The sequence below is a fragment of the Protobothrops mucrosquamatus genome, unplaced genomic scaffold (genome assembly GCF_001527695.2).
Source record: "Protobothrops mucrosquamatus isolate PMUCROS unplaced genomic scaffold, P.Mucros_1.0 scaffold113, whole genome shotgun sequence".
Classification (NCBI taxonomy): domain Eukaryota; kingdom Metazoa; phylum Chordata; class Lepidosauria; order Squamata; family Viperidae; genus Protobothrops; species Protobothrops mucrosquamatus.
Genome location: NW_015386485.1, coordinates 1538793 through 1566098, shown reverse-complemented (window position 1 = coordinate 1566098; position 27306 = coordinate 1538793). Strand labels below are relative to the sequence as shown.

General features: G+C 40.9%; 1 protein-coding gene across 4 annotated transcripts in view; it reads left to right on the top strand.

Moving 5' to 3' along the window:
* Positions 1 to 1356: 1356 nt before the first annotated feature.
* Positions 1357 to 27306, top strand: part of BTBD11 (BTB domain containing 11) — a 206191-nt gene continuing 180241 nt past the window's right edge. For 2 of the 4 annotated variants that reach the window (XM_029283505.1, XM_015812837.1), the window contains exons 1-2: positions 1357 to 1691; positions 1767 to 2551. In XM_029283505.1, coding sequence (XP_029139338.1) covers positions 1357 to 1691; positions 1767 to 2551 — 1120 coding nt within the window. Of the gene's footprint in view, positions 2552 to 27306 lie in introns of all 4 variants that reach the window. The other 2 variants (XM_015812838.1, XM_029283504.1) reach the window with 2 other exon arrangements.

Genomic DNA, 27306 nt, shown 5'->3' with positions numbered 1-27306 from the left:
GAAGCTTCCCCCCCCCCCGCTCCGCCCTCCCGCAAATCCCAGGATCTGACGGTTTGGCGACAACGTAACACAGTGATGGCGAACCTTTTAGAGACCGAGTGCCCAAACTGCAACCCCAAATCCACTTATGCATTGTCGGGTGCCAGGTGGGTGTGGTCCATTGGCTGGGTGTGGCCAATTGGCTGGGTGTGGCCCATTGGGTGGGCGTGGCTGCTGTGGTAACGGCAGACTAAAAAGTTCAACCAATCAATTCCAACTTTGCAAGATCTTTTTTTTTCCCGCGAGAAGTTGAAATTGACTGATTGATTGAACCTTTTTTTTTTGCGCACGGCGACGGAGGCCTAAAATGAAAAGGTTTTATTAAACCCAGCTGAAGGCCTAGGACTGGGGCGATGGCGCATGTGCCCACAGAGAGGGCTCTGAGTGCCGCCTCTGGCACCCGTGCCATAGGTTCGCCACCACTGACGTAACACCTCCAGCCTGTGAAGCCAAGTGAAGAACCAGTAACTGACAGCAAGTTAACCGGAGTCACTACTATTGCTTTTTTTCTATCTGAATCTTAAATGGTGTTTCGAATGGATGCTTCCTCCCACCGCTTGCTGCGTAAACATATACCCGAAGCTTGGCATTTTTCAAAACAAAAAAAACAAAAAAAATCGCCACCGCTGCTTCCCGGGGCGTTGAATCAACCCCCTCGATCTGTTTTGGATTACTACGAGATCTTGCGGGTTTTCCGATTTCCTCAGCTCGCCGGCCCGACCCCAGCGGCAGAGTAATTCAAAACAAATCATCGGGCCGGGATGGCGAGATCAGAGCCCCTTCCCCACTCCCGAAAACAGCGAATTGAGGAGCGCGGAGACGGAGCCTGTCGGAGACGTAGGGATATTCTTTTAAAGAGGGGGGAAAGAGAAAAAGTGACACTGCTCCGCCGTCGTAGCTGCCAGGGGAGGGGGGGGGGCAAGTTCCAGAAGCTAGAAATGAAGAGCGTTCCCATTGGTTCCCGTTTGAAGTAATTTGCATGGCCACGCCTCCCGTCTTTCCCCACCTCCCCCCTGCCTCCTTCGGCTGGCTTGAGCGTGCGGGGTAGTGCAGTGCCGGAGTCGGGGAAGAGCGGACGGCCAACTGGGAAGCCAGCGAGGGGCGTTTCGTGGGCGCTTCTTCGCCGCGCGTTCTTCTTCTGCCCATGCGGAGCGCGTCGGGGGACCGCGTTTGCCGGGCGGGACCTGGTGGAAAGTCAGGCCAGACGCGGGTGCTGCGAAGTTCAAGCCCGCGAGAGAGGAGCGGAGGCTTTCGGGGCGACGCCGACGCGACTTTCTCTTTTTAAAGTTTCCGGCTGGTGCAGCATGAAGTGCAGCGATGGCAAGGAGAGGTAAGACGGTGGTGAGGACGCTGGAAGATCTGACGCTGGACTCGGGGTATGGTGGTGCCGCAGACTCCGTCAGGTCCTCCAACTTGTCCCTCTGCTGCTCCGATTCCCCTCACTCGGCTTACCCCTATGGAGGAAACAGCTGGCAGCAGCCTCTAACTGACTCCATGCACAGTCGGCACAATAGCTTCGACACCGTCAACACTGTCCTGGTGGAAGACTCCGAAGTGCTGGACTGCTCCGGGCAGCACTGCTCCAGGCTGTTGCCTGACCTTGAGGAGGTTCCCTGGAGCCTCGACGAGGTGGAAGCGGTCCTCCTCCCGCAGCGCAAAGAGGCCAGAGGGCTGGGGGTGGCCCCGGCCGCCAGCTCCAGCAGCGCCGCCAGCTCCACCACCCTCAGCAGCAGCGGCGGCGGCGGCGGCGGCGATGGCGGCGGCCCCCCTTGCAGAGACGCCTTGGCCAGACTTTCCACCTTGGTCAGCCGGGCGCTCATCCGGCTGGCCAGGGAGGCTCAGCGGCTGAGCCTGCGCTTCGCCAAATGCACCAAGTACGAGGTCCAGAGCGCCATGGAGATCGTCCTGGGTTGGAGCCTGGCTGCCAGCTGCACGGCGGCCGCCCTCGGCGCCTTGTCCCTCTACAACATGAGCAGCAGCGGCGGCGACCGCTTCAGCCGGGGCAAGTCGACCCGCTGCGGCCTCACCTTCTCGGTGGGCAAGTTCTACCGCTGGATGGTGGACAGCCGGGTGGCCGTGCGCATCCACGAGCACGCCGCCATCTACTTGACCGCCTGCGTGGAGAACCTCTTCCGAGAGGTTTACGCCAGAGTCCTGCAGCTCGCCGCCTCGGCGCCGCACCAGCAGCCCCAGCCCCAGACGCAGCCCCACCAAAACAATCCCCCGCCGCAGCCGCAACAGGCTCAGCTGCACCACAGGGGCCCCTGCTCGAGCGCCGGCTCTGGCGGGACCTGCGCCGCCTCCGCCGCCAGTCTGCTCCCTGCTGCTGCCGCCGCCGCCGCCAGCAAGGAGCGAGAGACGAACAGCGGCGGTGGCGGCGGCTGCAGCCTGACTGCTAACGAAGCGCCAAAGTTTACGCTCGAGTCCCTGGAGCAGACGGTCAACAACGACTCGGAGCTGTGGGGCCTGCTGCAGCCCTACCAGCACCTCATCTGCGGGAAAAACGCCAGCGGTGAGTCAGGCGGGCGCTGCTCAGGGACCCTGCCCACCTGTTGGGGCGGGACGGGGGGGGAAGGGGCAGTCTGCAGACTTGGCGCGCCGGGCCGCCCCACGGAGCTGAAGGTGCTCCCTGCACCCGCGAGCGTCGAGAGAGGGAAAGGATGCCTGGGCTCTGTAAATAAAGGGGCGTCTGTTTTATTGGGAAACATTTAGGTGGATCTGGATGGAAGGGGTTAGAAAGGCAAGATAATCAGAATAGGGATTCAGATCCCCGTTGAATGCAGCTGACTGCTCTATGCAGACTTACTCTGGAGTAATTACTATTAATGACTACTACACTAATACCCACTTGGGCCTGTGGCAGTGAAACTAGCAGGAATGTGATAATTTCCCAGAATAATTGATTAGCCTAAGACCTAATTAGTGGCCTTCTGATCTGTTAGACTGCAAAACCCCATGATCCTTAGCTAGCACAGCAAAGGAGGATGGCAGTAATAGCTTGTTAGATGTCTTGGCCATCAGAAGGCTGTTGGGTTTGATGTATTCAATGAGATGGACACCTGTCTATGGAAACTTTTAGCTAAGAATGTTAACGTGGGACATTTGTGTTAATTCTGCTTGAGTTTTGTTACCAATCATATCAAGGTTGACTTCCAAATCAGCCTGGCTGTTTTGGTGTCATTCATTGTGTTGAAGTTCTATGTTTGGAGTGTGGAGTTGTTGCGATGTTACCTTTCATTGTTGCTTCTGATGGCCTCATATCCTTATTGATATAACAAACTGGCCATCATTAATTTATTCTTGTTGAATTGTATTCCAAAGGTTGCCACTTATTGTTCTGCGTACTAATAATTGGGCATCACTTGTTGAATTTGTACTCCTGATTCTGTCAAATTACAGAATGGTAATTGTATTTGAGAAGGCTGCAGCTTTTGTTTGATGTTCCTAGAAATGTTGGTGACAGCTGTACTTTGTATGGATTTTTATCAGAATGCTGTTTAAGGTGGTTAATTTGGAGAAGTCTGTCCGTTATAGAGAAATGTTACTATGCTAAGCCACAGGATCCTAAGGGAGGTTGAATTCCTCCCATGATTTGGGTTTGGGAGGGACTGAAGAGTATATGTTGTGTTTACAGATCTGTCACTATGAAGGGTGCATCTGTTGCCTTTCAACCTTCCCATGCTGAATGTGACTGGATTGCTTTGGGGACAAAGATTATATCTTGCAGTATCCTAAGTAGTAAGAACTACACATCTATCAGCCCTGTAAGGTTATTTTGTCTTCTGAGTGTCAGCTAAATACTGAACATATTTATGCACTATGTTAGCCCATGATTAACTGAATCTGTTGTTTGGGTTGGATCAACACACTGTATTATAAAACTTAAAGACACAAATTGAGATGCTTGTCATCCAGAACTGCTAACTAATTGACCACATTTTAGCCTACACTGAGAAACATTGTATCCCAATCTATCTGAACCTCTTTGCAGAGATTTTGGGTAGACGTTTTCTTTGTGGGGGGAAAAAAGCAATACTTTTCTCCCGTGGAACAAAAGTGGTATTTTTCTTGAAACATGTGCTGACTATTTCTGGGAATCTCTGCAACTGACTGTACTGCTGCTCACTTACCTATTTCTGAGGGCAGCACTTGTTTCATCTACCTAACTTCTTCTTCCTATATTCCTTGCATCATTTTACTTGCATTGCTAACGCCCATTCATCCTCAAATCTGTGCATCAGGATGAATCAACCTTTGTCTACATGCAACGTGTAGACATTAGAAGTAACAGTTGTGAGGATGAGCAGAGTAGCCCATGAAATTTGCATGTCTTCCAAATGTGCCATAACTAAGCAGGAGTTCATCAGGTTTTGCACATTATAAAAGAATAGAACTCCTTAGCACTGTAAGGTCTGAATTTCAGTTTATTGGTGCCTTTGCATAAGCAGTTTAAAAAACAATATTAACTATCATAGGTGCCTCCTTATTACAAGTTGATTCATTCTTTTGCAAGCACAGTATATTTATGATCCTTCTATTCCAGGTGGCTGGGGAATTATGGGATTTGAAGTCCACACATTCTGCTAGATCCAATCTGGGTCAGTCACTAGGACAAGAAGAGCTTTTGGACTCTGCTGGAGCCCATCTTCAGGAAACTTCTCTCTATTGGAATATGTGCTTTGGGCTATTTTCTATGAGTCGCATTTACGTGGTGCCTTCCTATTGGTTGATTGGTCTGTTGATGGCCGGTGATTGGCTGTTGTTTCCTTGTGCTGCCAACAGGCCCCTTGTCACGCAACAGGAATGCTGATTTACTACCAGCTTATCAGGTACTTAGGAGCCGAGGGCTTGGCAGCACAAGGAAACAACAGCCAATCACCAGTAGAGAGAAGTTCCCTGAAAATGGCTTCCAACATTAGTCTAAAAGCTGGGAAGAGTAAACCTCTGGCGATCGACCCAAATTGGATCTTGCAACATTATCTTGGGACACATATACAGGTACTTCCACATGTTCTATTCACTGCTTGGTTTTGAATTGTGGACTTGTTTGCTTCAATTAAAAGGGATGCTTAGATTCTAAACCAGTGGTGGCGAATCTATGGCACGGGTGCCAGAGGCGGCACTCAGAGCCCTCTCTGTGGGCACGCGCGCAGTCGCCCCAGTCCTAGGCCTTCAGCTGGGTTTTATAAAACCTTTCCACTTTAGGCCTCCGCCGCCGTGTGCAAAAAAAAAAAGGTTCAATCAGTCAATTTCAACTTCTCGCGGGAAAAAAAAAGATCTTGCAAAGTTGGAATTGATTGATTGAACTTTTTAGTCCCACCCAGTCTGCCGTTTCCACCGCAGCCACGCCCACCCAATGGGCCACGCCCAGTCAATGGGCCACACCCACCCGGCACTCGACAATGCATAAGTGGGTTTTGGGTTGTAGTTTGGGCACTCGGTCTCTAAAAGGTTCGCCATCACTGTTCTAAACATTAGGTGGCAAACCAGTAGGCCTCTATTTGAGAGCTTTCCTACTAATTTTCCTGAACAGATTCCTGAACTACTGCCCCAGAGTGCTGTTTGACATTTTTGGACTACTTTTTTTTTGGGTCCTCCTATAATGCTGGCCATATTTCTAGACTAACTGGTTTGAAAGGTAACACTCCTAGACTTGCCTAATCTTACAAATGTGCAGCTCTTGTTATTACAGTGACAGATGAAGAGCAAATACTATATTTCAGGCAAAATGCTTCTCTTGACACAGAATTACATATGGTACATGAAATATAAATGTAGCCCTTGGTGGATTCCAAAATCTGGATCCCTGGATATTCAAAACTGCATTATGGTCTTTTATATGCACAAATAAATTACAAGAGCAATAATATTAGCAAATCTCTTTTTAAAAAGAAGTTCTCTTCATTCTCCTTTTTTGGGGTGCTGGTAGTTTACTATGTAGGATTCTGACTTTCTTCAGGTGTGTGCTTGAGGCACTTTGTAACTTTGGTAGTTTGGGCTTCCAAGGCTTCCAAGTCTTTGTTTTGAGACTGCTATAATTAAGTAGGCTTTATTTTGTTGGATGGAGGGAATCATGCATTAAGAGGTATTCTCTGCATGATGATCTTTGAATTCCAAGTCGTTGGTTTTCTTGGTTTTGTCTTTACCCAATTTCAGAAGAACATGAGAAGACTGCATGATTGATGTCCTTCCTTCTCATGACGTTTTACCTTATTTCAGTCCTCTTCCTTTCCCACTGAGTCCCAGATATTCATGTGCAAAGCATTAAACCTGGAAGATCCACGAGATATTAATAATACAAGTCAATAAGGCTGAGAGTGAAGAAAAAAAATTAGGTGGTAGCATTTTATGGACATACCTTTTTTTTCATTTGTCAGTGTTGACTTTTGGCGATTGCCTCAACAAGTTCCTATAGTTTTCTTGGCAATTTTTTAAGAAATGGCTTGCCATTGTCTTTTTCTTAGGACTGAGAGTAAGTGACTGGCTCAAAGTCATCCAGCTGGCTTCATGCTTAAGATAGGACTAGAACTCAGTCTACTGTTTTCTAGTCTGGTGCCTTAACCACTACACTGAACTGGCTTTCATGCATATATTAAAATGTGCATTCAAAAGATTGAAGAAACTGATGGGGAAAGAGGTTTTTTAAATATACTTCTGATGTTTGCTTTTAATCTGCGTATCTGGGAATAAAGACAACAAACCCCAATAATGGCAAGAGGGTTTTTTTTTAAGGCCTTGAAAATGGATTAGGGGATATATTCCCCATAACCCCTGCCCTGAATTTCCTAAGTGACTTTTTGGCAGAGTTGTTCTGCTTTATCTTTCTTTCTCTTTTCAATTCTTTTTGTGTCAGCTTTGTGTATGTTTGAGCTGCCTATATTATAGGCATGCAGGCTTCAAAAGCTTTCATTTTTCCACAGGAAATGGAAGAAATGTAACTGAAGCTCTGGGAGAGAGCAAGAGAGAGAGAGAGAGAGAGAGAGAGAAGAAATAAAACTTTGTTATATGCAGTGGTTTGGCCAGCTAGAGCCTGCCTGATCAGACCTCTGAGATGCAGTCTTTTGCTGGGGTAGCTGTGTTCATGTCTCTGCTTGTTTACCAAAAGCTGGAGGCGGAAGGTGCATCCAAGTTCACCAGCTTTCCTTGGATAGTTTCTTTTTTTCTTTTAAAGCAGCAAGGTATCAAAAACATGACAGTATCTCCCTCTCCCCACTGTCAAGTCTGGAAATTTTCAATCTGCAATGCCTAACATTGTTCAGATTCATGCACAGCATAGATAAAAATGGAGCAGAGCTGCAGTATCTTGTTAATGTTCAAGGACATTCAACTCAATATTTTTATGTGTGTCTCCTTCTCTGGGAAATCCATGCTCCCTTACAACCACAGAGATAAAACCAGAATCAAAGCAAGCTGAACAGGATAAAACCTGGATTTTATGGAGCTAAAGCTATTGACTAGAATCTTTTGGTGATAGCCTAAAGAGCATATCATATTACCTATCAGAATACTTGTCAAGAACAGAGAATTATTGTTTGAACTAGGTTTATATTCAACACTTGCTTTTGCATTTGGTTCTTTGGGTTTCTTTGTGTTCTGCAATATTTGGTTATATTTCAGTGAGGAATTATGTTTGGTGCACAGTTTAACTGTCTAACGTTAACCAGATGTGATGGAATATAGTAGGCTGGATTTCAAGGTAGAGAGGGTACATGCCAGAGGAATAAGAGACAACTCAACCCAGATATTATGTGTGAGAGAAAGAAGATGAAAACAACCTCTCCCACATAGCGCTCAGAGTATATGGTAGATGCAGATAGTCCAGTGCTTAATCTGGCAGGATTCTGTCTATAGGTGGGGAGCAATGAAGAATTCAGGTTGGAAGAATCATGATCATCATGGTCACTGATGATCTCTGGTTGGAGCGGGATGGAGGTGGTGCATCCATCCTTGTTCTTCTTGACCACTTGGTGGTTTTCAATACCATCAACCATGGTATTCTTCTGGGCCAATTTAGAAAGCTGGCGATGAGTAGCACAGTTCTATCCTGGTTCACTTCCTTCCTCCAAAGTCACTCCCAATTGGTGTTGTTAGGGAGTGATAGGTACAGCTTGGTGCTTTCTCTGCTCTTGTTCAACATCTACATGAAACCACCTGGTGAGATCATCTATCACCATGGGATGAGGTATCACCAATAGGCTGATGATACCCAGCTATACATCTCCATTCCTGTTACTATGGGTATTCTTTTGTGGTGCCTGGAGGCTGTAAGCACAACAGACTTCAACTGAACCCTGGCAAGGAGTTGCTGTGGGTACGGGTTCCCTTTACATCCAGGAATTTATCATCTTTAGTTTTGGATGGAGTTGAGCTATCCAGATGGACCCGGTTATAATCTGGGAGTCCTCCTGGAATTATGGCTCCTCCTCAAAGAGCAGGTGGCAGTCATAGCTTGGATGGCCTTTGCTCAACTTTGCATTGGGTTACATCCATTCCTGGATAGGGATGCTCTCTGCTCAGTCATTCATGCCCTGGTCTATGGCAATGCACTGTACATGGGGCTATTCTTGAAAAATATCTGGAAGCTTCAGCTGGTGCAAAGAGTGGTTGTGTGGGCAATCTTGAGCACCCAAAGAATGGTGCATGTAACACCTCTGTTCTGTGTCCTGCATTGGATATTGGTTTGCTTCCAGGTCCAATTCATGGTGTTGGTATGACCTTGAAAGCCCTATAGGGCATAGAGCCAGATTACTACAGAATCATCTTCATCCTAGTACATCAGCCTGTCCCATCCGGTCAGGCAGGGAAGGTATGTTGTGGAGCCTGACAGCCAAAGAATTCCAACTAGTGAGGTTCAGGAAGAGAGCCTTTTCTGCAGTGGCCCCCACCTTATGGAACATGCTTGCCCTGGAGGTGAGGTGGGCCCCCACTTTCCTGGCCTTCTGTAAAGCCATAAAATATGACTCTGAATCCCTGCTTATCATGCAAAGATGAGTATGCAGCCATGAGGTTGGTTGGTGCCCTCAAAGCCCTCTCTCGCCTTTTAATTAATTCTTAGCATCTTCTTGCCTCTTTTAAATTTTATATATTGTTTTTTACACTTTTAATACTTTATTGTACACCATCCAAGGGAGATGGGCAGTTCTTAAATATGACAAAGTTCTAGGTTAGAATTAAATATCCAGGAGAGGACAAAACCATGTAGAATAATACCTTCATAAGCAACAACAGGTGTAAGTGTTCTTCCCCCATGCATATTGACTAGGACTTTCTATTTAGGAAGGAATGGAATAGCTGGAAGCTTCAAGGCTCTCCTGGAAGAGATCATTGTTGATGGAATGATGGCTGATAAGAGGCTTGAAAGGACCAGGAGGGACACATTCCTTTTTATTCAGGAGCTCACAGAGATCATCCACAGTATTACCAAAACAATTTTTATCCTGTACCAAGGATATTATCTAATTTTCACTATCCACTTAAAATCCTTCCCTAGCAAAGCAGTGCAGACCAGCTACAGAGGAATCTAGAGGAAACCCGGATCTCTTGCAGACATGGTTCAGGCAAGTGCATAGGATAGAAACAGCAACTTAGAAAATGGCTCAGTCAAGTTATGCTTCTTCAGAAGGTTGTACACCACCACTTTCTTCAGGATTGCTAGCACTACACCATCCCTTACTGAAGGATGAATAATCTCCCAAGTTCAGTCCATATGCTACTTCCAGCTGCAGGAATGAAAGAGTCAAGTGGGGGTAGTAAAGTTCATGCCACAGAGAGCTGTATCTTATAATTGCAATTGTTACAAGCCAAAAACAAACAATTCACATTATGGCTTAATATAATGTGGGAACCCATCCTGTGAATCTAAAGTCTTCCCCAGCCTAGCATCTTTCTGATGGGTTGCATGTTAACTCCACAAATTCCCAAGAATTTGAGGGGCACTAAATTGGAATCTAAGGAATGCAACGTGGATACAGCAAAAAAAAACGAGGCTGGCAGGAAATCAGCCCTAGGCTAAAGAAGAAATTTATTTAATTCTTTAACTGGATCTGCAAAAAGCTTAACTTCCGAACCTAATTACATTGTGTTGGCATAGTTCTTTAACAGATATTTAATTCTAGGCAAGCTCCACTTTAGAAGGAAGAGTTAAATCACTGCACAAATCACTGACACTACATAAAATCTCATCACTGCTTGCCATATGAGCTTATAACTGCCCCATTCCAGCCTCAATATTACTGCAAGGCCTCAAGATATTATCAAGACTTGTAGGCATTATATTACTTTTCTTAATACCTTTTAAGTTTACGTGGTCATGAATAGTTAAAAATAACTTAAGAATTAAAAAAAAGATGTATTTCATAGTGCGATCTGAAAAGTATTTTTTTTCAGATATGTATTTTTTTCTGGAAATTAGGATTATTTAGCTCAAGGTGTTTGGGAACCAAGACTATGATTTGAGGCTGTGTTACTGTAGGTGGTTACTAAACTAAGCTTGAACGTGAACTTTTTGTAAAAGTGAAAAGAAAACAAAACGGTGAAGCTAATTCTAGGTTTGTACCCCAGTAATGTACCCTTAAAATGGGATCTTCCAGTAGGCAGTGATTTTGCACGATTGTTTAACATGTGTAAGGGGCTTTCTTTTTGTGTAAATTTTGTATAGCTGCTATTCATTATAAGTATGCAACTAGAGTAATTTGGAGAAACTTAACACTGGAAAGTACTTTAATACACCAATCTATTACACATTAGCTTACAGTATTAAAAATCCCTGTTAAGATCAGTGGAATTTATTTCTGACTAAACATATGTAAAATTGTTCTATTTTCACTCATCATGGACTACAGAAGAAACTGCTTAATTGTGAAGTCCCTAAAGAATGTTCTTACTCATGTCCAGAATTAGATACACAACGGTTTGTGCACAAGCTCTTTTTAAGTTCGTCAGCTTTCTTCAGCCAACATAGTAGAGTTTATTGGCCAGACAGACATGAATTTTTATTTTGGCAGAGTTTATAAATCCTTGGAATTTGTCTGATTTTATTTTTAATCAATTGCTGTGAATGTGGTTTCTGCATGGTGAACAGCATCAGAACTGTGCTGCTAATTAGCCAATGGTTAATTTGTATTTAGATACAAATTAGTTAGATATTAACTAGATGGCTATCATCCTTCATTTGGTAGAAATAAAGACTATTTGACTTTGGTGACATTTTTCATTGTTTCCTAGGATCTCTGTCTCAGAAAACTGAGTGTACTAGATTCCAACAGATTTTTGCAAGTGTTTTCTGCCTAAGACTTCCTTTTGATGTTTCCTACACATGAGAGTTGAGTTGAGATTGTTCTGTTGAGTTTACTCTGAAGTAATAGCATAGTATTTTGTAAATAGTACACTCCTGTTGCAAATATAGGAAAATAAAAACTGAATAGTGGTGATTACTGTTCTTACTCAGTCCAATAGTGGAAGATCTTGCAATTACATTTTTCGTTTCTGGGGGATGATTGACTTTTATCTGTTCTGTTCTTTGTTCATATTTTCCATTCTTTAATCTTCTGACATTAATAGAGTGATCGTAATAGACAGTTTCATTCTGCTGCTACTGGAGCCCCAAGGAACGGCTAGCAAAGGAGCAATTTTCTTGAGATGCCATTGAACTTAAAAAACCTTATTTGGATTGAGGCGATCTTTAGTGAAGTAAGATTGCACTTTCAGCGTTGTGGAAGAGCTAGTTCTTGCTGCTTGTCTTGTGCATGGTCTATGTTGGTTATCACATCTATTCATTCATGAGACTTAGTCCAAAAGCAAAGACAGTGGGTAAAATTCATGGGTGAATTATCTTGCACAATTCCTCACTGAAATGCTAGGGTTTATGTGCAAGAAGTACTTTTATTTTACTCTGGTTGATCAAGGATTATAATAAAAGAGCTTGTGGTGGCCAGATTGCATTCAAGGTACGGGGAGGAGCAAACAAATTGTATTTATTATGCACATTGCATAATATTTTTCATACTTAATTACTTAAAATAGTTATGAGGAAACATTTGATAATCAAATGAAAGGAATGAATAGCTTCTCTTTGAGAACTTAGAGTAGTGACTAGGTAGCCTACTTTAAGCCAATATATTGTATCTTGGCACTGAGGTCTTCTCAGGATCACATTCCCCAACCAGAATTGACCTTTGTATATTCAGGAGAAGCTGCTGTTGCACCTCTACTTTTCTGAAACGAGGAAAGCAGAGGGTTTTTGGTAGGAATGTCCACCTTATGGAACAGCTCTCTCAAATATTATTTTGGGCATCCATATTACCATCCTTCTGGAACCTTTTAAAAAAGGAACTCTTCTGGAGACCATTTGGAATTTGATAGATGCTATCAATGTTATAGCTATTACAATCTGTAAGTTACATCTTTATTGTTGGAATTATATTGTTGGCGTGTTATTTAGTTTTAACTATTTTACAGTGTGCATTTTACAGGTATTCCTCGACTTATGACCACAACTGAACCCAATTTTTTTAATGTTAAGCAAGACAGTTGTTAATTGAGTTTTGCCCCATTTTATGACCTTTCTTGCCACAATTATTAGTGAATCACTGCAGTTACTAAGTTAGTAACATAGTTGTTAAGCGCGTCTGGCTTCCCCATTGACTTTGCTTGTCAGAGGTTTGCAAATGGTGATCACATGACCTTGGGACAGAGCAACCGTCATAAATAAGAGTTGCCAAGCATCTGAATTTTTATCGTGTGATCATGGGGATGCTGCAATGGTTGTGTGAAAAAAACGTCATATGTCACTTTTTTCATTGTCATTGAAACTGCTGTAAGTTGAGGATTACCCGTACTGTATGATTGCACTCTGTGGTTGTCATTATGTGCCAAAAATCACTGTGATTGTGATAGTTTACAAAAGCAAAACAAATAAGGGTTTGAACTGTGATACAGTATATTTGAAATAAAAGTACCAATTATCAGTGATTTAACTATGATCAGGACTGGCCCCAGATCCTGTCTGAAGTGGAGAGGAAAATCCCACTCATACTGCCCTTATCTGATTAATTATTCCCCCTTTCAACAACTCTCTTTAATTACCTCAACATAAATAAAACAAGTCACCCAAAACATGGCTTCAACATGATAGAACCAAACTGATTTTTCAGAGACAAGGAGTACAGACATGGAGGATTTATTTAAAGAAATTATCTACTTTGTTTGGAATATAAGAGTAGAAGCCACAGCATCAGTCAGTCCAAAAGGTGTAAGGGCCCCTAGTAGACCATCTATTGCTTGGCAAAAATGGTCTGCTTCTACTGCATTTGGAATCGTGAAAAATTATGTGTTTATATTAGGTTAGGAGAAAACAGAGTTCTTCCTGGTGCCATGAACATAGTTCAAGAAGGAGCTTAGGATAGGTCATCTCAAAAGAAAATGTAAGATTAGTTTATTGACATTCAGAATGGTGGGACTTTTTTATTTTTAAAATATTCATGGTTGAAGAAGGAAAAGTATTTAAGTTGCTTTAGCTTTTTTCCATACAAACCATGGGATAGAAAATAAGAAAAATCTGTTTTAAATTTTAAAATCTCTGCTTCCATGTAACATAAGCAAGAAGGAAGAATGCAGTTGTTGTCATCATTGAATAAACTGGGGATATGATGGATTGGAGAAAACTATAGCAAAGCAGCTCTGCCTACGAAGCTATTCTCACTGGAATCATGGCTGACCTGAAAGAAGTTCAAATCATTAGTATACCCAATAAGCTTAAATGTTTTCCATCTGTTCAGTTTTCTACAAAACCACTGCATGAGAACAAGGACTACGAACTCCCTTCTGGGCGTTCTATGAGAAAAAAATCCCTAAGTCTATGCAAGAAGAGTGTTAACCTCCCAAGTAGACCAGACAGAAAACATGATAAGGTGAGCTAATTCTACTTTATTGTAAGGCTACAGTATCAGAACCTTGCAAGTCTGAAAGTTCACATCTCCTGCTATCTCTTTTTACTTCCTTATAAATTAGGGCAAATCCTTTCTAACTTTCTTTCTCTGCTTGTTATAGGTAGTCCTCAATTTACCATCAGTTTCTTAGTTAAGATGAACTTTCCCCAGGCTATTTACGCCCCAGATTCAAAGTTCCAATGGCTTCCCTCCCAGTCACGTGATTGCATTTTGGGCGCTCAACTACCAACCCACTTTTATGTTTGTTTGCAGGGTCCTGCAGTCACATGACCACAATTTACAACTTCTTTTGCCATAAACTGGCATTTACCTCTGACAAAAACATACCCACTGCAACTGCTGGGTTCACTTCAGGACCATGGTGTTTGCTTAATACTGCTTTACAGTAATTTTACAACCATCTCAGGTGATATCTGTCAGACATGAAGGACCAGGTCCACACGTGAAGGTTCAATTTAACTTATTTATTGCTACATAACAATTCTAGACTGATGCTTCTTTTTACTCCTTCCCCCGGCTCTGCCGGTCCTTTTCCTATAATATCCCAGATATGAATACATAATAGTTTGAAGGAATAATATTAAAACTAAAGCTGTAATCCTAAAGCTATAATCATATTATTTAAAACCAAAACTGTGACCCTAACCAAAGGTTAAAAATTGGAATCTTGGGAAACATATATTAGTGGCACTAAATTCTAAATTTAAAACTTCATATGGCCAAGAGGGAAGTGTAAATCTACTTGCCAGTGTATTTAGCAATAGAGCTCTTTATTGTCCATCTGTTAATGTCTTTGTTTTAATCAGCAAGAGACAACAGTCAAGGGTGACAGTTCCTGCCTATTTTTGGAGATAATATGACAAAAGGTGGTGCCATTCAAAAAAAAAAAAATCTGTTCTAGCTGAACAGATAGACTAATTTGTATGTGGACAGAATCAGTACACCATGGATACTTTAAAATATGAGGACAGATAAGAGACTAGAATCACTAAAATACCTGAAGCATTATAGTTCAATAACTCAAGCTGGCCAGTCTTCTGAAGCCGCCTATCTGAAAATGAAGATGTAAAAAGTCTTTTTTTTTAATTCTTCAGTAGAATGCATAATAACATCACGAACATTATTGTATGTATGGTAGGAAACTAGGATCTCAAACACATTCAGTAACATTTACCATTTTGGTGGTTGCAACTTTTTCTAACTTAATAAGCTCCAAACATTCTGGAACTACAACTCCCAGAATTCACATTAACCATGCTAAGTAGGATTTCTAGACATTGCAGTCCCAACACAACAGGAGGACACCAGGTTGAGGAAGATTGGATTGAAATAAACCGAAGGTGGAAAGAAAGGAATGTTACTGTCATTTTACAGCAGAGGTCCCTAACCTTTTGGGCACCAGGGACGGGTTACATAGAGAGAGGTTTTTCCGCGGACTGGAGGGGGCGGGTTTTGTATGCTGCTTGCATCCCAGGGTTTTGCTTGTTTGTGCGGACCGGTTGCTGGCATGCTGCGGCATGGTACCGGTCCACGGACTGGGGGTTGGGGATCCCTATTTACAATATGTTTCTCAAAGGTCTTTCAAGTCTTCCAATTGTGTACTCATCACTGCTGTAAATAAATCTAGTGACCTTGCTGCTAGTTACCATCTTTGCTTTGCTGGCTGTGGAATTCTGGGAGCTGAAGTCTACATATCTTAAAATTGCTGAGGTTGAGAAACACTGGCATAATGTCAGAAGTCAGATAATTTGAGCTTGGTAATTTGTGCCTTGAGTGAGAACTCTGGGTTTATCTGTTTGATCATACATTTGTTTGTTTTCTTGGCTGGACACAGTATTCTCAGGAGTCTCCAACACCAAAGTTCAAAAGTGTCAATACTCTTCCTGTCCTGCTTTTTCAAGATCCAATAGGGATAACGTTATATTTGTTTATTTTTTTTGTAACCCGATTTGACAGTTCAAAGGAAATAAGGTAGATAATGAATCCTGGACAAGTTTACTATGAGGGGATTTACAAAGACATTCTTGGATAATTCCTTGTGTGACTTAGAAAGAAAGTGAAAAAGTTATTTCTAAACCCTTTTTATATTAAGCTATGCTCATAGCAGATGGAGAAGTAAATAGTAATAATGGTAGCAATAACAATAAGTTTAAATCCCTATTCAACCATATCTGGCTTTGTTTAAAGGTAGCATAATGTTACTTCTCTGCTTTTAACAGACCTAAGAAATAAAAAGGTGGATAATTAGCAATTAAAATAAAAACCTGCTGAGCCACTTGCAGTGCAATGCAGAGGGGGTTGGAAAATAAGCTGGGTGTCATTGGGCAACTCTTCTTTTGCTGAAAACTTGCCAAACTTTTCTGTGGCATCACAAAGCTAAAAGGTATAAAATGGATGTTTGTGAAGTAAAAATGAAATATGAAAGAATAATGAAGAAGACAGGAGTTCTAAGTCCCTAAAACATTCTTTATCACACTAGCTTACTTTTCTCTTTTAGAAAGGTGGGGACACTCCAGTCAAATTGAAAATCCTATATAAGATCATTGGAATTCTTGCACGTTTAGAGGTTGATGCTTTGTTTTACAGCGCAGAATCATAGAATTGTGGAGTCAGAAGAGAACATAACAATGTTTTCCAGCCCTCTGCTGTATGCAGAAAATTAATCCTGGAGAGGTGGATAATCAAGCTTTTCTTAAAAGACTTCCAGAAATGGAAAACCCACAGGTTCTCTGTAGGTAGAATGTTCCCCTGTTCTACAAACCTCAAGCACCTCAATATATCTATTATTTCCTGATCATCTTCCTTACAGCCCTTTTATGCACCCAAACATTAATATCATGTCTCCTCTCCGTTTTCTTTTTTCTGGATTCAAGACTTCAAATTATTTTATCCTGTTCTCCTAGGCCTAGCTAGGGCATGTCACTGTATCTTCTTTGTTGCCTTCCCGAACCTGTTCTAACAGATCAATACCCTTCTAGAAATATGGTGTCCAGAACTGTACATTGTATTCTAGATATAGTCTAGATCAGGGGTAGGCAACCTTGGCTCTTTTATGACTCGTGGACTTCAACACAGATGGCTCAGGAATTCTGGGAATTGAAGTCCACGAGTCATAAAAGAGCCAAGGTTGCCTACCCCTGGTCCAGATGGAAGGATTTCAATAAAATGCTTCATTTAATGCAATCCAGAACTACGTTATCTCCCACTACTACTACTATTTCTTCTTTTTATGGTTCAAAGTCTGTTGGATGCTAAGGAAGATATCCATGGGTATTTAATAAAGTTAAAATTGTTTTACAAAATAACGATAATCACAATTACAATTTGTGGACACAATAATATTGTGTACCCTATTAGGGTTAAGGATAGCATCTATGGTTGGTATGACTGAATATCACTGAGGGACATATGCCACACAGTGTCTATCATTTTGAATCAATTTCCCATATCCCAATAGTACAAAAATCCCTTTACATTAAAAGATGGGGGAGAGAAAGAATTGTCCTGAGTCTCTTTTCCAGGTTGAAAATTTCCCCCCAAATTAGTTAGGAAACACTGTTGGAGCAGGCCTCTGAGGCATCAGGAGAGTGTAAAAAATCAACTTCTTTTTGCTTCGTTTTTTCTAGCCATCGGAAAGGAAAAGAAAGACAAAGAAAACAATGTGGAGAGAAAACAAGGGCTAAGTGTCAGATTCCCAGGGAGAAAATGATTAAAACCTGTTAGAACTTTCAGTCTTGCTTGTACTTGTAGCATTCCAATCAAAGTTGGGATAAGTAGCAGAAATTTGTAGCAGTTTGAGACAGAGAAGAAGTTGGGGTTGTTTGGCTATGACATAGCATCAGAATTTTATCCCTCTCTTGGATACTGTGTGACTGGAAGCAGAAACAACTGCAGGCTGTAGAAGATGATCAGTGCTTTCTTTCTGACTTTGGGCCTCATGTTCTCATTTGCTAAACAGTTAGGCACAGTTAAGCTATATGTGCCTCTTAGCTTTGATCAGGAATGATATGGGCACATGTTTTATATCTCACTAATTCATTCGGTCTGCCTTGCACAGACTTAACTGTGAAATCTCTTAATGTGATATTGATACCTCAGGGTGGCATCAAGAATTAGATTTTTAAATTTAACTGGGCAAAACCCATGCTGATTGCCCTAAGATATCTTTTTCATTCCTAGCTTGAATTAAAAAAAATGACTTTGAATACTTTTGTAACACAATAGTTTGTAATGACCCTTTTTAAAATTGCACGTTGAAAACAGATCAGTCACTTTCAAAGAGAATCCAAGTGTCACAAATCTCTTGGAGGGAAAAAGTTTTTTTTTCTTCCTTTGATGCTGAAATAGCTGATTTTTAGTTTTTTAATTTATTTTGAAAGCAAGGGTGACACACATTAGTTACATTATGTAGGATAGAGGTTTTTTCCTCCTCTGTTTGGTAGACAACAACCTCTTAACATAAAACTCAGGGGCTTTCTTCGGATCAGATGCTTATTTCCTGACTTAAGTTTCTTCTTCTAACCATAAAAAGAGAAGGAAAGAAAGTAAGACTGGTCATAAAAATAATACAGGAATGAATGGTAGGATGGTGGAAATCTCTGAAGAGGTGTTTTCCTTTGATGGTTTGTGCAAGGCACCCCTTCAAAGGTAGTAAACCCTTCCTTTCCTCTTCTAAAAGTGAAATGAAACTACTGCAGTGCTTGTCCCAAAGGTGCTTCTTCAAGAGACAACCGGACTTTCTTTGTTTTTCATTGAAGACGTTTCGCTTCTCATGCAAGAAGTTTCTTCAGTTCTGACTCATGCAAAATGTCTTCAAGGAAAAACAAAGACAGTCCAGTTGCCTCTCAGGGGCTGCCACAAAGAAGAGGGAGTCAAGCTATTTTCCAAGGCGCCTGAAGGCAGGACAAGAAGCAACGGATGGAAACTAATCAAGGAGAGAAGCAATCTAGAACTAAGGAGAAACTTCCTGACAGTGAGAACAATTAACCAGTGGAACAACCTGCCTCCAGAAGCGGTGAATGCTCCAACACTGGAAGTTTTTAAGAAGAGACTGGACGGCCATTTGTCTGAAATGGTATAGGGCTTCCTGCCTGAGCAGGGGGTTGGACCAGATGACCTCCAAGGTCCCTTCCAACTTTTTTATTATTATTATTATTATTATTATTATTATTATTATTATTATTATTATTATTATTATTATTATTATTATTATTATTATTATTATTATTATTATTATTATTATTATTATGACCTGGATGACTGAGAATCTCCATAGATATTACTGCAGTGCTTTACTTGCCTCATATCCTGGAATTTTAATAGCCAAAAGAGACTTCTGTACTTGTACTGTATTGTGCATGGACAAAACATCTTCTTCCTATTCTAGCCAGCTTCAGAAAGCATCAGAAGAGGTTTCTGGGCAAAAACTGGGTATGTCCAAAATACTCTCTCTCTCTCTCTCTCTCTCTTTTTTTTTGGCTTTTGGAATTGTTAGACAGGAAGCAGTAGTGTCTTCAGGAGGAGAATCACATTATCTCCTTATCTCTATAAGTAGAATTATGTTGGTCCTGTGACAGAGAAGGCTTCCAAAAGCAAAGAATAGCTGCTTTGCACAGCCTAAAAAAGAATTAAATGTACCTCCTTGTATTTGATGTGCAGAACACATGTGCAAGAAATGACAGTATATGGAATAAATCACATCAGATTATAAATGGAACTGGATTTTCCATATTGGAATAAGGAATTGGCCCAATATTAGACTATTTGTTTATCTGTTGTTATATCTTCATGACCTCTGCTTTAGTTCCAAAGGATGTAGTCTTTCTGAAGTTGTGCCAATCTCTACTAGTTTTCTGGTCTGACTCATACCATATTTGGTCTCTGATGTGCAAGTCAGGTATGAAACTCAGCTGCTTACATGCCTTTCTTCTCAATCCCTGTGTAGTTTCCACTGATGTTGCTATCTTATTGGGCTGTGCCACTTAGCAAACTAACAAGGAAACAAAAGAACTGTCATGCATAGTGTCCACTCAGTATAGTTTATTTATTCTATTTAGTTCAGTCCTAAGTTACTTAACAGAGAAGAAGAATACTTAGTTTCATGGAGTGAGTGACTTGATTAAATGGGGCTTCAAACTATGCTGTCCCCAGTTCTAGTCTGGCATTTTAACTACTACCTAGAGTTGTGTCTGTGGGAGATAATTGAAAAATATTTTTTTTGTAGTCAGATGTTCTTTCTCCATTGGAACTGATAGGAATATTCTATGTATGCGTTGGCACCTAAAAAAAAACTGTTAACCCAGGGACATTCTCTAATCACCTAAGCAGCTGGATTGTAGAATAAAAACAAACACTGTTTTAATTTTGATAATTGAAGTAATGCCATGCTTTTTTGGTTCACAGTTTTCCTCACCTAGAAGTCCCTTAGTTGGTAGTTTCCGAGGGCTAAAAGAGCACGGCTGGGCACAGATTATGTCACCAGAAGGATGGGGTCAATATTTTCAGCCTATTTGTCAAAAAGGAGAAGAGTGGGGATTGTTTGAAAGCAAAATTAATTATCAGTGAATTCTATTAGTCTGGATTTAGCAATATTCCTTGCATAAGAAAGCAAAGAGGGCATATAATCTTCTTTTATGTTAGCAAAGCATAATAAAATATGGAACATATGCACATTTCTTGTACTTAACATTGCTACCCATTCCTGATTTCTTTTTAATAGCCAATCCCAGAGACAACACAATAATAATGTAGTTAGAGGAGAGTTCCTTGGGCTGAATTATTTGACTAGAGAAGCCTGTTAATCTGTGTCCAGGATTCTGATGCTCCATACTTCAAATTCTTACTTCCATTAAATAATTTTCTTTTTGTAGTCTATTCACAGGAATCTTCTTTCTTTTTACGGTTGAGCTTTTTTTCTAGAACACTTTAACTTCTCAACCACCGATCCAGCCAGCTGTCTTTACAACTGATGTGGCAGCTCCCAGTCACATTAACTGGGTCAGCTATCACCATTTGGAAAACACAGTTCCTACCCATTTTCTCCAGGAAGTGCTTATATCCAATGAGACTTGGCTTCAAGAAAAGCATTGACAAGGGTTCATATTAATAATTTTACTATTCCAGTAAATGAAATTTAGCCAATTTAAGATTTACTAAATCTTTCCTAAATTTAGTAATTAACTTAGTAAACTTAAGATTTAAGAATTCTAGAAGTTGAAGTCCACATGTCAAATTTGCTGAGCTTGACAAACAGTGGTGTAGATAAGTTGCTGAGGTTGAGATTCACTGGTCTAGGCAGGCAGCCTTAGGCATGCCTTGGCAAATCATGCAACCCATTAGTATTTTGGAGATATTTCTGTGCTGCCAAGCCTTGGCAGTGAATTCTGTAATGGAGAGTCTTGCTTTTTCAGTTGCTGTTTTTCTGCAGTTCCTCTTGGAGGACTAGAGTAAAATGATTGGGTAAGGTATTGTTTCAACAGAAATGAGTTAGTTTTAACTCTGTATGACTGAATATGCTGAGTTAAATTGAACCATCTAGAATTTATCTAGGTCAGTTAAGCCATCTTTGGCATTTCCAGACCTCTTTAACCCTAATTCACAGTTAAATATGTTGTGCAAAGTGAACCACAACATTTTACACTTCATGAGAGTAGTGGGGAGGGCATTTTCACCAGTTTTTTTTTCATACAATTTAATCACAGGTGTGGTCTAGCTGTCTTTTCTGATTCCTTTCCCAGTTTCATGATCATGGTCATGTATAGCACATTAATATTTGAGCATTAGAAAGTGTAGCTATCCTTAATACGAGGATTCTCAAATAATGGCTAGTAGTCCCTTTGGGGGTAATGAGAAAATGTAAGAGGGAATTGCATTCACTTCCACTCTGGCTGGATATGGATGGCTTTCATCAAGAGTAGCTCTTTCCAGGCTTTTTCCTTGTGCTAAGTCTCTGTTGCCATTTCAAGCACACCAGCCTCCCATCATGGGGTTCCTCCTGCAAGAGTATATGTAGATTACATACAGAATGGTCTTGAAGGACAAAAGGAAGTGCTGCTGTGAAGGCTGCAGCAGACAAGCAGGGCTTCAGCCCATTTAAGTAATTAATTTGAGAAAACATTTCAGACAAGCCTCTCCCTTGAAGTTAAAATGTGGAAGGGGAAAGCACATTCAACTTACAAGATTCTGTAATCTACCTTATTGGGCTGACAAATGAGGCCCAGCACTTAGACCAGGGGTAGGCAACCTTGGCTCTTTTATGACTCGTGGACTTCAACTCCCAGAATTCTTGAGCTAGCATGCCTGGCTGAGGAATTCTGGGAGTTGAAGTCCACAAGTCATAAAAGGGCCAAATTTGAAGACCCCTGTACTAGGGAGTTGTGGTTTACATGTGACAATATTTTAAGCCATAAAACTTGGTTGAGAAAAAAACAGTGCTAAAATCCCATTTTATGCTTTGACAAAATCCAAGTAGTTAACCTATGATCTGTGGAGTGTATGAACTCACTAACTGCCAAGAAGTTACTTATCATAGCAGAAATGAATCAGGAGATAGTCATAAGTCAATGTAGGTCAGCAACCATGTTTATGGTAGGTGGTATCTATATATAAAAGGCGGAAAGTATCAGTGTTTAATTATGGTTATATGTGTTAAACTGAATCAGGGAAAGGTTTTTGAAAGGCCACTGAAGAGCCTGACAATGTATGTCTGAACTTGATTTTTATAAATAGCTGTGTATGTTTGTTCCTTCTACTAATCCATCATGCACTGGATTCAGGTTTTGGTCAATCACTATTATTATGAGAGCCAGTTTGGTGTAGTGGTTAAGGTACTAGGCTACAAATCGGAAGACTCTTTGGTTGTAGGCCTCCCTTGGATACAAAGTTAGGTGGATAATATGTTCACTATGTTTTTTGTTATCAGCCAACAGTGTGATGTTGATTGAGAGAATATCAAATATATTAAAATAATCAAAACACATTTTTTGCTGTTGTGACTTTTCAAATTCGATCCAAGCCTGGTTCCTTTGGTAAAATGTCATTCATAAATTGGAATGACCATTCAGATTTGAGCTCCCAGGCTTTGCCAACCCTGTTTCTCCTTAAAAACAGTGTTTCCCTACTTTGTTTTTGCATGTTATCCATTAAACAAATCTTTGGGCACTTGGTCTGATGCAGTCCCTGACCTTATCAGCATATGGACAAGACAAGTGAATCTGAATGTAGCCAATTCAGATGATTGTATGCAGTACCAATGCAATGATGCCTCTGCTAAATATTTACTTAAATGTAAAATTAGGCTATCTGAGCAATAAATGAAAAGCATGGTAATATGCCACTACTCTCTTGATACTGGGAAACCTTGGAGCAATTTACTTTATTGTGGCAATTTATTGTACTGTTTTGCACTAAGAAAAAAACCAGATTCCCGAGTGCTGGAGCAGAAAGGGTAATGGAAACCAAATGGAAATTAAACACTGTTTGCTTCAGTTGTTTTATGCAAGAAGAAACTGCAGGAGGAAGAAATATTCTCTTCTATCCTTGGGAAACTGCTGGACAATTCCCTGAATGAAGTTGGAGCTGAGGCGTTTTGAAAGCCTCCTCTTTCCCATCTGTATAGCTGTTTCTTACAGTTATTCTCCACCTTGAACCACGAGATGGGCGGCAAATAAATATTCTGAAATTAAATTAAACAAAAATTAAAATCTTCATCTGTAATTCTTTCCAAAATGATACCAGAAGGTTGGTTTCATCTTCGCTGAGATTTTCTAAAGACAGAGTACACAGAATCCTTTTAGTGCTTGTTTGTGGCATTGTCAAAAACATGTATGTGCCAACAAGTAATGCCAGTTTCTAAGAACCAGTTTCATGTAGTGGCTAAAGCTCAGGCTAGAATTCTAATCAAAATTAGGAGACTAAATTCTAATCCTGCTTTAGGCATGAAGCTAGCTGGGTGACATTGGGCCGGTCATTCTCTCTCAGCCCTAGAAAGGAGGCAATGACAAACCACTTCCCAAATCTTCCCAATAAAATTGGATGGACTTATGCAAATAGTCACAAGGAATCAAGACTGACTCACGGACACCTACCCCCTAACCCAGTGATGGCGAACCTTTTAGAGACTGAGTGCCCAAACTGCAACCCAAAACCCACTTATGCATCGTCGAGTGCCGGGTGGGTGTGGCCCATTGGCTGGGTGTGACCAGTTGGGTGGGCGTGGCCCATTGGGTGGGCGTGGCTGCGGTGGTAACGGCAGACTGGGTGGGGCTAAAAAATTCAATCAATTCCAACTTTGCAAGATCTTTTTTTTTCCCGTGAGAAGTTGAAATTGACTGATTGAACCTTTTTTTTTTTTTTGCACACGGTGGCGGAGGCCTAAAGTGAAAAGGTTTTATAAAACCCAGCTGAAGGCCTAGGACTGGGGCGACGGCATGCGTGCCCACAGAGAGGGCTCTGAGTGCCGCCTCTGGCACCCGTGCCATAGGTTCGCCACCACTGCCCTAACCATTCTATATAATCGGTCTTTCAAGTTATTAGTCTCCTTGCCAAAACCAGATTGTGAAAAAGCCATAAAATTTACTTTCAGGATGACTTCCTTAGAGGAAGCATTAACGTGAAATGTAAACCTTTTGTCTTTATCTACCACCTAACCCTGCTCACTCTTTTTGTCCCTTTGAACAATATCCAGACTTGAGTGTAGAAAATTACTAATATCTAACCTGTGATTCATCAACTTGATCCCAAGATAGTTCTGGCACTTCTACACAAAAGCTAAGTCTTATCACAGGAAGAGTTGCTTCCCCCCTCTTTTTTAAACCAGTTCTTGTTCCTCTGTATTTCTCATCAGTTTAGCCTGCAGATTTTAGTAATAACTGTTGTCCTTACTGTATACCATAGTCTAGTTTTCTGTTGTTGAATGTGCTGTGAAAGTACACATTTTTTATTATGTCAGTTCACAACTTTGATCATAGGCAAGAGAGAAGGAGGATGGATAGATACAGGAATGAATGTGGATTTGTTTTTTTAACACCGTTTATAAAAGATTCCAACTGGATTCTTTTAAACTATATCCAATTTGGTGGGCTCAACACAAAAGAGCCAACAGCAGCACAGACAATATTCATAAGCATTCACACATTCACTATTTACTCCTCATGAGTAATGTCACAAAGTAAAGCCTGAACTCTTCACAAGCAAAATAAGGATTCTGCCACTCCTTATCTGAGGTCTACAAACTGCCTCCCAGTTCCAAACCCTATTCTGACTCCTGTTGTCTTGTTAGGTCTGTCTCTCTAGAGCACGGGTGTTAAACTCGCGATGTCACGCGTATCACGACTTTCTCATTGCTGGCAATGGGGTAGGCGTGGTTTTGGCATGATGCATCTGGCCCTTGGGCCGGCAGTTTGACACCCCTGCTCTAGAGAAAATATCATTTTCTGGCTGTTTTACTCATACAAACTCAGCTGTTTCAGGAAAAGCTTTTATAGGCAACTTTGCCATGCTGACATTGGGGAGAGGGCTTAAAGAGAAGGGCCGAAAGCAGCCCCAGATGCTCTCAATTGTTTGAGAGCAGCCTGCTCCCTCACAGTATGATACAAATATTATTATGGCTTCTTTCTTAGATGAGTAAAAGATAGAAGATGTGCCAGCACTGGAGGTGATTGAAAGTTTTGTTTGCAATATCTGTGATGTGGTTTGTTTTGGATAAATTTTGCAGAGTGAATTTTGCATTTTGTGTTTAGAAACTTTCAGGGGAAAACCTGGTTGAGGCAAAGAGTGCTAGCCTGGCAGTTAAAGAATTGTTTTGCAAAGATATTCTTAGCTTACATTGCTGTCATGGTTTCGATAGATGAAACCCATCAAAAGAACTTCAAGGCAAGAATTCTTCCTTAAAGAACATTTTATTCAGGAAACAAAGTATCAGCACTACATAGTTGAACCCAAAACTAAAATCCCTTCCCCCAGATACAAAGTAACAAATTGCAATTCCCACTCTCAATAAGCAGTCATAAATCACATTCTCCAATTAGCCTGAAACACGGGCTTTCTCTCCAGGACCTCAGCCTGCCAAACTGTTATCAGTTCGTCCTTGATTTCCCACAGAGCAGCGTTATTATTATGGCTAGCTGAGCTCAAGCATTCATCCCAACCCCTCTTCTGCACCTGATTTCTAAACAGAAGAAAAAACATGTTAAAAGCAAAGCGGAAATGACTGCAATTTTCATCAGTTGTCAGAACGGGAACATCCAGTGTTTACAGCGTTGACCATTGCAGTATCCCATTTGAAAAATAAAAATACTTGGAGTCAGTTTTGGCAATAGTAGACATTTTTAAGGTGTGTGTGTGAAAAAAGTCAATATGGCGGCTTCAATTGCATTCCACTTTCATATGCATGTCAGTATTGTGATGTAAGGAAAAAGGAAGCAGGATTTCACATAGAAATCCTGCTTCCTTTTTACTTACATCACAATATTGACATGCATATTAAGTGGCATGCAAAGCCGCCATCTTGATTTTTTTAACCACCGCCTGAGTACTATTCAGTAATTATTAAACCAATAGATTAATAATCAATACTAGAAGCAAAACAATTACAACACAGAATCTCTCATAAAACTCACTGGAGAACACAGTAATTCAGAAGTAATATTAACATTCATTCTCCAAAATCTTTGCAGAAGAGCAATGTTTCAACTGCCCAGGATGTAACGGAGGAAAGGCTTATTTCCCAGACCTTGTTTCACCAACATAATAATAATAACAATAGTAATAATAGTAATAATAGTAATAATAATAATAATAATAATAATAATAATAATAATAATATAATCCAAGTTTAAAAGACAAGATGTACTATCTGAAATATCCATTTTCTAAGAGATATAGGGACTTTGCCATGACTCATTTTTCTATTTTTTCCTCATTTAATTTGTTGATGTTATTGAAAACTTCCATTGGCAAAGAAAGACCGCCCTCTGATATATATTGAAACCTACATATTAAATTGTGTGAGCTGGTTTCTCTGCAACTTAGTGGTCAGTTTGGAAGCAAGTAAATAGTAATTCGTGCAGTACAATCCTGAAAAAATTACTTTTGCTGCAGTGCATGCTGTGGCCAAGTAGGAGGAAGAAATGGGTCATTGGAAACTTTCAAAGTTTTTGGAGATTCTGGGAAGATAATGATCAGAAACGTATTTCCAAACCATATAAGAAGTATTTACAGATTTAAACAAAAAAGATTTTGGAATGATTTTCATGATCCCTAGACATAAATAAATTTGGAGGAGATTTCAAATAACCAGTTCCTGTAAGGTAGGCTAAGAATA